Source organism: Trichoderma citrinoviride (assembly GCF_003025115.1).
Source record: "Trichoderma citrinoviride strain TUCIM 6016 unplaced genomic scaffold BBK36scaffold_7, whole genome shotgun sequence".
Taxonomy (NCBI): Eukaryota; Fungi; Ascomycota; class Sordariomycetes; order Hypocreales; family Hypocreaceae; genus Trichoderma; species Trichoderma citrinoviride.
Genome location: NW_020194715.1, coordinates 151,421 through 163,081, shown reverse-complemented (window position 1 = coordinate 163,081; position 11,661 = coordinate 151,421). Strand labels below are relative to the sequence as shown.

The 11,661-nt window shown below is 55.7% G+C and overlaps 3 protein-coding genes across 3 annotated transcripts; 1 reads left to right on the top strand and 2 right to left on the bottom strand.

The window, feature by feature from the left end:
- Nucleotides 1–1,175: 1,175 nt before the first annotated feature.
- On the top strand, nt 1,176–2,459 carry BBK36DRAFT_1119561 (DUF814-domain-containing protein; the record flags this gene model as incomplete). Its single annotated transcript, XM_024890604.1, has 6 exons — nt 1,176–1,248; nt 1,364–1,398; nt 1,598–1,724; nt 1,822–1,901; nt 2,029–2,178; nt 2,313–2,459. 6 exons carry the CDS (start codon nt 1,176–1,178, stop codon nt 2,457–2,459), a joined length of 612 nt encoding a protein of 203 aa, XP_024749450.1.
- A 183-nt stretch (nt 2,460–2,642) lies between these two features.
- BBK36DRAFT_1200118 (hypothetical protein) lies at nt 2,643–6,239 on the bottom strand. The gene is made up of 2 exons (XM_024897118.1): nt 4,468–6,239; nt 2,643–4,423 (listed from the first exon to the last, which is right to left on the bottom strand). The coding sequence occupies exons 1-2, from the start codon at nt 6,233–6,235 to the stop codon at nt 2,652–2,654; spliced, it is 3,540 nt and encodes a 1,179-aa protein (XP_024749449.1). The 5' UTR covers nt 6,236–6,239; the 3' UTR covers nt 2,643–2,651.
- A 1,089-nt stretch (nt 6,240–7,328) lies between these two features.
- BBK36DRAFT_1135317 (subtilisin-like protein) lies at nt 7,329–10,368 on the bottom strand. Its single transcript, XM_024892599.1, is given in 4 exon segments — nt 7,329–9,495; nt 9,551–9,922; nt 9,997–10,179; nt 10,190–10,368. The coding sequence occupies 3 exon segments, from the start codon at nt 10,117–10,119 to the stop codon at nt 7,339–7,341; spliced, it is 2,652 nt and encodes an 883-aa protein (XP_024749448.1). The 5' UTR covers nt 10,120–10,179; nt 10,190–10,368; the 3' UTR covers nt 7,329–7,338.
- Between the last annotated feature and the right edge of the window lie 1,293 nt (nt 10,369–11,661).

The window sequence follows — 11,661 nt, the reverse complement described above, 5'->3', positions numbered from 1 at the left end:
AAGCCGGGTAGATGGGATCAGACATGCATCGTCAGAGCAAGGACGAAAGTATAACGGGAAGTACATGGTGTAAATGTAAGTGTAAGTGGGCAGAGGGGTGAGCATGGACTGACAGGGTAGACAAAGAGCCGGAACAAAAGATACGAGTACACCAGACTGAGAGATAAAACAAGTCACATGTATTTGGCACAAAACCCAGACAAAGGTACAGGCAGAGTGATACAAGGATTCAAGGATCCAGAGTGGAAGCAAAAAGGAAAAGAGGGTGGCAGGTTTGTCTTGGATGAAGTTGAAAGACGGCGGTGGTGATGCGGGTCCTGAGGTTTATGGAGGTCCGATAGATTTCGGCTTTGGATGTGGTTGGCTGGATTGGAGGATGAGTCAGCACTGTGTGCCTTGTTCAATATTTGGGGGTCTTTGAGTTTGCGTGTAACGAGACGACACGGGACGAGATGAAGGGGGGGGGTTTCTAAGTTGACTTGGGATGAGAAATTTCCTGTTATTCTTGGAAGGCTCACTTGTTTGCTATCTGTGCCTTGATTTATCCCTGATGAAGTATACGAGGAGTTGAGATGCTGCGGCCAGTGGATTGATTGGACAGCAAATAGACGTCCGATTCGGGGACCTATTCTCGGCTCCCCGTCAGTGCCGAAGTTTGCAGTTACACAAAGGGCAAAAAAATGTAGGAATCGTGACTGATGGGACGAGACAGAAAGAAAGGAGGGCAGGAGGAGGGGAGTGCGTCTAAGCAGGCAAGAACACACGCACACGAGAAAAGAGGACAAAATACAGTCTGGATGGACGACGGCAGGCAAAGACCGGAACGAGGCCATCTTGATCCGGCGGACGGCTTGAAGGCCCGGACCGTGTCACTCGCACGTTACGAAGCGCCTTCTGAGAAAAGGTGGGGTCACGTGTCTCACAGTTGCCAAAGGCCCGCTTTTGCGCCTTGTCTCTTCTTTCTGTGGTGGTTTTTGAGAGGGAAAAAAAAGGAAAGACAGGAAGACTTTGGATGACGACGAAGCTGCTGCTGTGGCGCTGCTGAGCATCTGCTGAAAGGGATCAGCGGAGCTGAGATTACTGAGAGACAAATAAAGGACTGCGAGATAGGAGGCGAGGAACAGCGAGGGAGTGACAGAGAGCGGCAGAGAGAGAAAGAATAGAGGAGGCAGAAAATGGTGTACTACTTCACCTCGAACGTCGTGGAGCCGGCGGGCTTCATTTACGTCGGCAAGGATAAGTTTGAGAGTGAGTTTTCTTTGTCTGCGGAGGTTTTCCCTCATCTACTAAGACGAAGATTGATGATATGGATCGCGGGCTTATGAGTTTTTGTTTCTAATCTTTTTGTCTGAGTGTCGACTAGACGAGGACTTGATCAAGTATGGCTGGGAGGAAGATGTTTGGTATGAGACGTCCCCCCTCTCTGCTCTTCTCGTCTCTCTCCTCTCTTTCTCTTCACTTACTGACTCTTTTTCTTGAACCTCTCTTTCTAGGGTATGATGAATCCTTTCTCGCGGTCTCTCACCACCGGCTCTCTCTTTTTTAGATGAGATTCGCAAAGAAAGAAAGATGAACCTGACCTTTGCTCTCTCACCAGTTCCACGTCGACAAGCTCTCCAGCGCGCACATCTACCTGCGCATGCAGCCCGGCCAGACATGGGACAACCTGCCTGAGCCGCTGGTCATGGACCTGGCGCAGCTCACAAAGGCAAACTCAATAGAGGGTTCGTTCGGCCTCTCATCCGTTTCCCGTTCAACCTTGAGCATTTCTATTCTTGATGGTGATGTTGGCTGATGTGCTTGTTTTCCTCATCTATCCAGGGAATAAAAAGGACAACGTCACCATCATCTACACGCCCTGGTCGAATCTCAAAAAGGACGGAAGCATGGACGTTGGACAAGTCAGCTTTCACGATCCACGAAAGGCAAGCTCCCTCCTCCTCTCGCTTGACCGCACAAAGAAAATTATCCAACATTCTCATGGAATTGTTGTGCTGACACCAAAGCTGTGTATGCCGGAATCAACAGGTCAAGCGCGTACTCGTCCCCCATCGCGAAAACCCCATCGTCAACCGCCTCAACAAGACAAAAGTCGAAAAGAAGCCCGACCTCAAGGCCGAGAGAGATGATATGCTCAAGGAGCTCCGTAAGAAGGAACAGGCCGCGCAGCTGATCAAGGTACGCTATACAATCACACGTCTGTTGGTCGTCCCGATTGGGGAGAAGCACAGCCTTTCCCCTCATCTATATCCAGATCCTGCGCATACCCGCGATTATTTGTTCTCTGTGGCTGACTTGTTTGCCTCTTCCAGAAAAAAGAAGAACAGCGACAAGCCCAAGAGTGGAAGGAAAAGAAGTGGCAGAAGGATCATGCGTACGACGACCTCTTCACCGACGAGAACATGGCTGCGGCGAGCAACCAGGACCGAGCAGAGGATTGGGAAGACGACTTTATGTAGATGCATCAAGAATGATAACTGCTGTATTGAAATGATTCATTTTGGAACTGGCAAATCCCATACCACAGCATTTTGTGACTGCGTGCTCCATCAAAAGTAGGGTATACAAGAAAGAACAAAACAAAGAGAAGGGAAAAGACACTACAGTACTGCCATACTGTCATAGAACCAAGAGCCAATCCATCCTAATCATTACCCATTCACGTCAATCCTTCGCGTTCCAACCTTCATGCTCTCCATCTGCCTCGTGAGCCCCGGCATCTCCGCAACGTCCAGCATGATCGGACTTGACGAGGCGGCCGGCGTCGCAATTCTCTTCGGGCTCGACGGCTCGCCCACTAGCTGTGGGGGCATGTCATATTCCTCCTCCTCCTCCTCCTCCTCTTCTTCTTCCTCTTCCTCCAAGTCGTCATCATTTTCCACTCGCCCTGTGTTGTCAAGCTCCTCCGTGTTGAGCATTACAACAGGCTCGCCGCCAGGAAGTCGGACCTCTGTTGCTTCCAAAGTCTGCGCAATGTCGAGCAGCAAAACGTCCATCGGGCACATATATGCCACATGCTTGCGCTGACTCCAGGCCAGCACGTGCCCGCAGAGCTGCCCGTGGTAGCGATCGACGATCCAGGCACCGCTGTCTCCGGGTATGCCCAGCGGGATGGAGGCCTTCGCCGCAGGTCCTGCCGCTGCAGTCGGAGTGCTGGCAATCTGATACGTATGACTTGGTGACTGGCGCCCGTAAATTTTGACACTTGTCAGGGCTGGTAGGATCTGCCCCGTCTGCGTGCCGCTCGTTCGCGCGACGCACTGCACCTCAAGACCTGGAAGAGTTGCCCATGGAGCCACCGTGGTCGGGCGGAGCGGCGGCATACTGTTCTTGTTTCTCTTGCGAGACTGCTGGTTCGCATCGCTGGTAATTCTGGGGATACAGTTGTCTTCGGGCAAGCGTCCCTCGGTAAATTCGAACAGAGCCCAGTCAACTTCGTGGACCAGGCCATTTGCCTGCTTGCGGCGAATACCGCTCGAAGCATACACTTCACCCAGGCTGTAAGTGTCAAGATGGTCTTCGTCTTCCGTTTCAGCACAGGGATAAAATCCCTCTTCAACGTCGTCGAGCGCAGGCTGGGTGACGATATAGCCGTCACCGCACCCTGGCTCAATGCCCGGTATATCACCCGGCTCGTTGTACTCCTCGTCTTCCTCTTCGTCTTCATCCTCGAAATCGCTGGTCAGGTCCGTCTCCGAGTAGGGCTCTGATTCAGTGTCAGAGAGCTCGTACGAAAAGTCTTCGCTGTCGAAGCTGCCAAAGGCCGGCTCAGGGAGCCACTCGCGACCGGGAATGGCGCTGCTGCGCATCGTATCCGGAAACCCAAAATCTCGGTCCGGATCATCGAGCATATGGTGCACGGTCATTCCGTACGTCTTGTCGTCCACAATGACCAGGCCGCCAAAGCTGACGGGCGGCAGATGGCGATCGCCGATCCAAGCTCCAATGCTTGCGCCGTTGTTTGGCCTCTCCTGATACTCCGGGTTCACAGCCTCGACATGGTCATCGTCGCTGTCGTGAGCCGCATTCCTACCCGACCTGCTCCCCCGCGCCATGGACCTCTTAATTGCCCCCGCTTGTCTGCGTGACCGAATGACGCTGCCACGGCATACCTTGAGCCCGAAGCCTGTAGAGTCGTCAAACAGCTCACCTAGCTTCTTCTTCAGGATGGCACGGACTTTGCCAACAGATGTGCAGACCACCAAGACTGTAGGTCTAGTCTGATGAGGGCTTGGGCCCACGGATTCGAGAGATATCTCGACCGACTCCGGGTGTTTCCGATAGAATGACTTGAGAGCAATGTTGATCTGGGGCATGAGGATGGAATTCCACTTCTCGACAACGTCCGGGGGTAGAGGTACGTGAGGATAAAGTCGAACTTTGGCTTCGGACTTGCTCTCCTTCGTTTCGGCATCTGCTTCCTCTTGTTAGTCCATGTTGTTTCCAGTTCAGCGTTGGTAAACGTACCATTTGTCGTCTCGTAGCTTTGTGCCGGGATAGGGGTTGGAGGCAATTGTGGAAGAGGCTTCTTGGCAGGCGCAACAGGCCCTGGCATCGCCTTTTTCTCTTTGCTCTCCTTCGAAGGCCCAGCTGTAGACAGTGGGGCGGGTTCAACAGGCGACGACTCCTGGCCCAGTCTCTCCTCGAATCCGCTCACGCCATCCAGAATGCAGCAGGCTTCCAGGAAGCGAGTGACGCGCATCTGCACAGCGGATAGAAACGACTCGCCCTTGGGATGTCCCGCGAGTTCCTCGTCGACAACCTTCCAACAGGCTTGGACGGCTTTCATGTATAGCGTACCGCACCTGATGGCTAGCTTGTCTAGTACAGACTCGGGAACAGTCGTGGGCGCCGCAGATGGCGCGAGACTGTCCAGCTTCGTCCACAAGCCAATAGATAGCAGAACCATGGCCAAGGAGTAGACTTCCAAGACTCGCTCGTCCATAGAGGACGGCAGAGGCACTGTTTGTGAGGACCGAGTATCAAGAGGATGTCGCCAAATCGAGGATTGGGGGGTTTCGTCTGTAAAGACGTCGAACGATGATAACACGGGTCGACGAATATCCACCTGACCATTCTTGTTGCCATGGTCTGCCGCACCAGCTCTGCTGAAAGAAATGTTGGCATCACAGAGGTTGCCATGAGTGATTCCTCTGGCGTGCAAATCGAACACTGTATTTGTCAGGTTGTACGCAAAACGGAACTTTGCCTCGAGCGGAGGCTCGGAGCCGTCCCGCGCGAGTAGATCGCTCAGCGTGGGCAGGCTATACTGAGGGTTCTGGGTCACTCTGCTGGAGGCTAGAGTATTGAATGAAGGAGGGAAAAGATACACCAGGCCCAGCCGGGAGTTCTCAAGGTCTTCAAAGTAGCCAAGCAGACGAGGAAGACCGGTCCAAGCACCAGGCGCTCGCTGGGGATCTTGTTGGAGGGCGGATGACAGCTTCTCAAAACGAGCCATCGGGGGCATAATGCCTGTGGTTGAGTATATGGGATCAAAGTTTGCGTACTCAAGCAGGAGAGGAGCCCATGGTTGGCGAGTAAGACCTTGCGTTGTGAGCTCAGAGTAGGCCGTCTTGCTCATGTAGACAACGTGCCGACAAGACGCCGATATTGTACTCATCCCATCTTGCAACGGCTGCAGGTGCGTCAGACTCTTGGGGTCGATCTGCTGGGGAGTCTGCATGCGTGTCGACTCGAATGGTCGAAAGTCGCCTTCGGACGCGGCCGACTTAGTAGCCGGCTTGGTCACCAGGCGGTTCGAGACCTCAGTCGAGCGCATTCGCGACAAGTCGTAGAGGGTATCGATGGAATCAGTGAGATCGCGAATGAGGTCTTCGAACCGGGCCTTATCCCACTGGACCAGGGGTGCTTTGCGGTCTGGCGATGGCCGGACTCCCTCAACGACTCGCTTGTAACTCATCCACAGAGGCTCGGCTTCGGCAAGGATGTCCTTGATAGTAGACATGATACTGCCGACAACCTCGCTCAGGCCGGCCTTGGAAAGAGACTCATCGATCTCAGCAGACTGGTTGGGGTCTGACCAGTCCAGCCCCCAGCTAACAAAGCGATCCTTTTGGATGCGCAGCTTGCGATAGAGCGCCTTGATCTCGGGATCGTCCTCATGCTGGGCAGGCTCTTTGACGAAGTCGCCAGACTTTTTGGTGTCGTTGTAAAGACGGCTCAGGCGACGCTGGAACGGCAACTGAAAGCCGCCCATTGGCAGAATGGAGTCCATCTTGCGCTTGAGTGAGAAACGGGAAAAGGCTGACTGCCGGTCCTCCCCCTATCGCGCTGCCTATATACAATGGCGATTTGCTGTTGCCTGAAGTGAGGGTCCCCTGTTTGGCAACTCGGAGCACTTGCTGTTATCAGGCGCAGGGACGGCACCTGGTTGGATCGGGGATATTCCGTACCCAAAGCGGATCTCTACCTTAAGCTGGAATTTCGCCTGGCCGCGATGCAGCTGCAGGGCGGATAAGAGACTGCGACGGTTGTGATTCAAGCGCGACGCATCGCAGCGCTTAGCAAACGTCGTCCTGAGGAGGGTGAGGCGAGCTGTCCGATACCGACCGGGCCTTATGCAGGCAACCTCAACTCGATACACCCTCAACAAGGGGGCAGAGTCGCAGTTAATTCCGATGAGCGCAGAAAAATGTGACAGCTCCTCAAAGAATGCGCCCAAAGCGGCCTCGGAGATTTCGATCCAGGAAAACAAATTTGCGAGCGAGCATCAATGCCGTCTTTGCCTTGGAGAGAGCCCGGAATGGATTGGACAGGCCAAAGCGCGATGCCCCAAAGCTGACGGTCGTTATCGAGGGCGAAACTCGCTGCCTTGCGGTGGCACGGGCTCGATGTGAGACAGTGTCTGCCAGCCAGTGCCAGTTTGTCAGTCAGTCAAGCCTCTGTCCTATCCATTCCTCTCTACTATCACGCACTCGCCCTCCGAAAGCCGCGTCCCCGCAAAGATCGGTGGGGGCCTCAGGTAACCCAGAAGCTGAGCCGGCGAATCCCATCGTGCGAGAATCCTGCTGCCTGGTGCCGTTGGTGGCGCCGCCGAGAGCTGATTGGAGGGCTTAGTGAGACTGGGGCTGATCTTAAGACTCGACACACGGTTGGTCTGGCGATGGATTTTTGGAGACGGTTGGGGTTGAAGCTGGAACCTGGGACAGCACGTGATGGCGATGCTAGAACTGGAACTTTCACGATCACATGACGTATCACACGCTGTTCTTGCAGCTGAGAAGCTCAAGCTGTTGAGGGTCATCACTCAATTATCATTCAGATGCTTCATACATACAGAATCATTTACAGCTATGGTCTTGGAGACTCTTCTCCTCTTCACGCATACTTGATGGTAAATGCAGGAGACTCGCTCACATCCCAATCCTCCTTCTTCTTCTCGTTGCCGAAAATACGCAGAGCATGGAACACGGCCTTGTACGTTCCAGGGGGAGCAAACTTGTTGTCGGACAGCTCGCCGGTCCAGGCGAGAGGGTTGGCGCCGCGGCTGATCCAGAGAAGAGGTGAGCCGGCAGGCTGGCCAATGGAGGTAGTGTCGAGGAACTTGACCGTCTTCAGCTTGGTACCGTGAGGAGGCGCGGACAGGAGTACGAGATCAACGCGGACATAACGGGAGCCCAAGGCCGGGCTGACGACAAGCGATGGGAGCGTGTCGTCGGGGCCGGCGTTGCCCGGGGCGGGGATGGTGAAGACGGTGCCGTTCTCGACAGGGGCCAGGTTCTCATCGGTGGACGCGGCGATCCAAGAGTCCTCCGGGTAGAGTACCTGCTGCTTGTGGAGGGAGCCGGTGAGGCCCTGGTACGGGACAGATAGGCTGGTGCCATCCGTGCCGTTGACCGTGATGTAGCCCGACCACACGGCAAGGCGCTTGGCGTCGACGCCCTTAGGGGGAGTCGGGATGACGTCGAGCGTAATGGATCTACCCGCAGGCAGAGTCACTTGCTGCAGACCAATCTTGAGAGTGGCGTGAGCGGCAACGGCGTCGTTGGGGAAGGGAGCCGGGTAGCCGCTGTTGGGTGCCAGAGTGTAAAAAGTGTTGGTGGGGACGTGGTTGAGCCTGTAGGTGACCCTCTGCTTGCTGGTGTTCTTGAGAGTGATCTGCTTCTTCTTGATGAAGTGGTCGGTATCGTTGAACGACAGGCTGGACGGTGACAGGAGAGTCGTCGCAAAGGCGGCATCGTAGGCCTGGATGAGACCACCACCCTGCTGGGGAACGGGGGCGAGGAAGTCGTAGAACTGCTCGCCGTCGTTGAACAGCTGGGGATTGGCAGTTGTGGCCAGGAGGTTCTCGATCAAGGTAGGATCAAAGGTGCCGCGGGCCTGGGCAATCAGAGCAACAGCAGCAGCCGTCAGGGGGCAGGCCATGGACGTGCCGGAAAGGGTGGCATATCCTCCGAGAGCTACGGGATAGGTGGACAAGATGTTGCCGCCGGGAGAGCTGATCTGGGGCTTGACGTCCAGCTCCCAGGTCGGGCCCCAGGTTGTGTAGCCACTGAGAGCACCGCCGGTTGTCGGGTTGTCGGAGAATTCAATCTGTTTCTCGCCTTCGATCGGGTCGGTCAGCGTCAGAGTAACCGTCTTTCCATCCTTGAGGGCGGCAATCCAGGTAGCGCCAGTCTTGTCATCTACCATGCCGACGGCCTCAATCTCGGGGACGGCGCTGACATCTACGGCCAGGGCCCCGGGGATGTTGTTGTAGTAGAGCAGGTACTTGGCGCCCTTTGCAGCGACGTTCTGGGCCTTCTGGACAAAGGTGCAGGTGCCGCGGCGGACGAGGACGATGTAGTCGGAGAGGTCGGGAGTGCTGTCAGGGAGAGGCGAGCAGCCATCATCTGGGATGGTTGTGTCGAACGATACAGCATACAGAGGCTTGCTCACGCCATCCCAGGCCTTGGAGGATGAGACGTAGCCGAAATCCTCGTCGGCTCCGCTGTCAATCTTGTATTTGGCGAGAGAAAGCACGGAGGGAATGTTCTCGTTGTCGACAGAGGCAACGGCAATGACCTTCTTGCCATTAGCCGCCGTGCTGGCGAAGAACAGGCCGGAGTCACCCTCGTTGCCGGCAGAGACAGTGCAGGGAACACCTGCTTCGACGATGCGGGTGACGGCAACGGCCCACGGCTCCTCAGCCCAGCCAGAGGGACCACCAATGGAGGCGGTGATGATCTGAGCACCGTCCTCAAAGGCCTGATTGTAAGCGGAAATCAGGACGTCGTTACCGGCCTGGCCATCGCAGCCGAAGACTCGGTATGCGCCAAGGGTGACATCGGGAGCGCCGCCAGTGAAGCCGTAGGGGTTCTCCTGGGCGGCAACGATACCGGCAACGTGAGAACCGTGGCCGGCGCAGTCGACGGGGTCATCGTCGGGGACGGGTGTGTTGAAGCCGGTGTAATCGTCACCGACCAGGTCAGTGCCGAAGGAGACCAGACAGCCACTGCCAAAGCAGCCGCCGAGAGCAGGGTGGGTGTAGTCAATCTGACCTCGTGTGAGCTTCTTGACGAGCTGCTTGGGACGGTGGGCTTGTACTTACGCCTGTGTCGATGATGGCAACCTTGACGCCCTTGCCCGTGTAGCCCTTGGCTCGCAGCTTGTCGATCTGGGTCATCTGATGCGGGGGGAAGTTGATGGAGGAGTCATTTGGAATCGTTGGCTTCTTGGTGGACCTGCTCTCCAGAGAAGGCGCCGTGCTGCCAGCAACCCACTCGACCTTGGGGTTGGGGGCGTCCACGAGGGTGACGGGCCACATGTTCTTGACAGCAGGCAGCGCGGCCATCTGCTGGGCCTTCTGCTCATGGTTGTCGAGGTCCTTGAGCTGCACGGAGACGCCCTTGAAAAGCTTATAGTCGAACTTCAAGCGCGTCGTGCCCTCGCCGTTGAGCTTCTTGTAGAAGTCGGCCGTGTCCTGAATTGGAGTCCCGTCAGCATTGTCACAGCTATAGCCATGCCGCCCAGTGCCAACGGCCGAGCGAGACTCACCTGTGAATCCTCGAATTCGAAGATGTAGGCGCCGGGTACGATCTTTGATCCATGTCCGGAGCTACGGGCAATGACTCCGGAGAGGGTCGCGAGCAGCGACACGAACAGAGCGTAGCGCACCATGGCTCACACTCTCCCGCTTGTCTGACTGTGGAAGATCTGTATGTGTGAAGTGACACACAAGACAGTGCCTTGCGGAACGACGAGATGAGACGAGACAATGACCGGTGCGCCGGATCAAAGCGCTGCTGCTGCTCTCTGCTAGGAAGCTCTTCCATCCGACGTCCAGGGCGACGGGAGGCTGCCCAGTATAAGTAGTACTCCATCCCTCGGGCCCAGAGCGGCGACCCTGCAGCTCGAGCTGCCAAGCATTGATGGCTCGGTACAGAAGAGGGGAGCCATATCGTCGCTGCAACTATGTTGGAAGTGCCATCCAGGACGCGCAGCGGGCAAGACAAGGGATCTCGAGTAGCTCGCCGGTGACCCTGCCGCTGTGGCGCCAGGGGTTCGATTCTAAGGCCGCCTTCGCCCCATGTCTAGCTCCATGATAGCGGTTAAGTTATACTTTATTACTTGCTGCTAGTACTACTATTGCCACTAACAATAATACATAGAAGAGAAGATGTTGTCTTCTGCTGCTATTACTATATATTTCTAGACTTCCTATATGCTATAGTCAGGTATGTTGGTAAATAAAGTAAGAGACACAGAGACTTGGGATCCTGGATAGCCAAGCTGGGATGCTGGCCAGCCACTCCTTGCTAGTATGGTCGTACCACTGCGACTCTGCTTCCGGCCACAACTGTCTCCTCTCGCCTGTGCAGCGCCGAATTCAGGAAATTGAAGCACGCGATGAGGTCTCTTCTATGCGGGGTCTGCCCTCCCACACTGCTCTCTCCCACACACATGCCATGTATCTCTTGTACAGGCGGCAGACGTGAGATCTCAATCGCCACTAGAATTTCACCTCCCTCTTTGGGACAGTCGGCCGTGGGCGAACCAGCCTCAGGGTGCAACTCGACGCTCGAGCGGCCACAGCGATGAGGCGGAGCAAAACGGCACCGGCCGATGCGGGAAGTTGGCGATGATATGCCCCGACTCCCCCGTATTGGATCATATGTACATACTGCCAGCACAGTGGCTCGTATCCCATGTTTGTAAAGCTATCGAAGTGCTGCCCAAACTTATCGGACGCGGTCCTACAGGAAAGTTCAGCGCCAGGTACGGCACGAGACTACGCCACGAGACACGGGACGAGTGCACAGCATTTACGGGAGGCCGCAGACCAAACACGATCCGTTTACCTACATGCGTTATACGGGGCCAGTGGCTGTTTGCCGTCTCAGCATTCACATATCCAGGCACAGCAAACGACCGCTCGAAGCTCTTCGCCGCGCCCTTCCCTTGGCATTTGCACGGCGAAGGATATGCCAAAGTAACCATCACGCCGAGGTAGCATCTGGCCTCGGCATGCTCCGCGAGGCATATGGTCAAGTGGGGAATGCCACGGACCGGACTTTGACACATGGGCCGTTACTATCCTCCTTCTCGATGGAGCCTTTTCAGCGGACTTGGTCAAGACGTTGTGGTCCGACGCTGCTCAGCGTTTGCAGTGTACGTGCGTCTGTTTGTCTGCGCCACGGGTGAGGACTTACACGAGAGAAA

Excerpts from the sequence above, each read along its gene's own strand:
- BBK36DRAFT_1200118 (XM_024897118.1), bottom strand. The coding sequence starts at position 6,235 with ATGGACTCCATTCTGCCAATGGGCGGCTTTCAGTTGCCGTTCCAGCGT. Across the intron at positions 4,424-4,467 it reads AAGCTACGAGACGACAAATG|AGGAAGCAGATGCCGAAACG; the intron begins GTACGTTTACCA and ends TGGACTAACAAG.
- BBK36DRAFT_1135317 (XM_024892599.1), bottom strand. The coding sequence starts at position 10,119 with ATGGTGCGCTACGCTCTGTTCGTGTCGCTGCTCGCGACCCTCTCCGGA. Across the intron at positions 9,923-9,996 it reads TCGAATTCGAGGATTCACAG|GACACGGCCGACTTCTACAA; the intron begins GTGAGTCTCGCT and ends ACTCCAATTCAG. Across the intron at positions 9,496-9,550 it reads TTGCCATCATCGACACAGGC|ATTGACTACACCCACCCTGC; the intron begins GTAAGTACAAGC and ends ACACGAGGTCAG.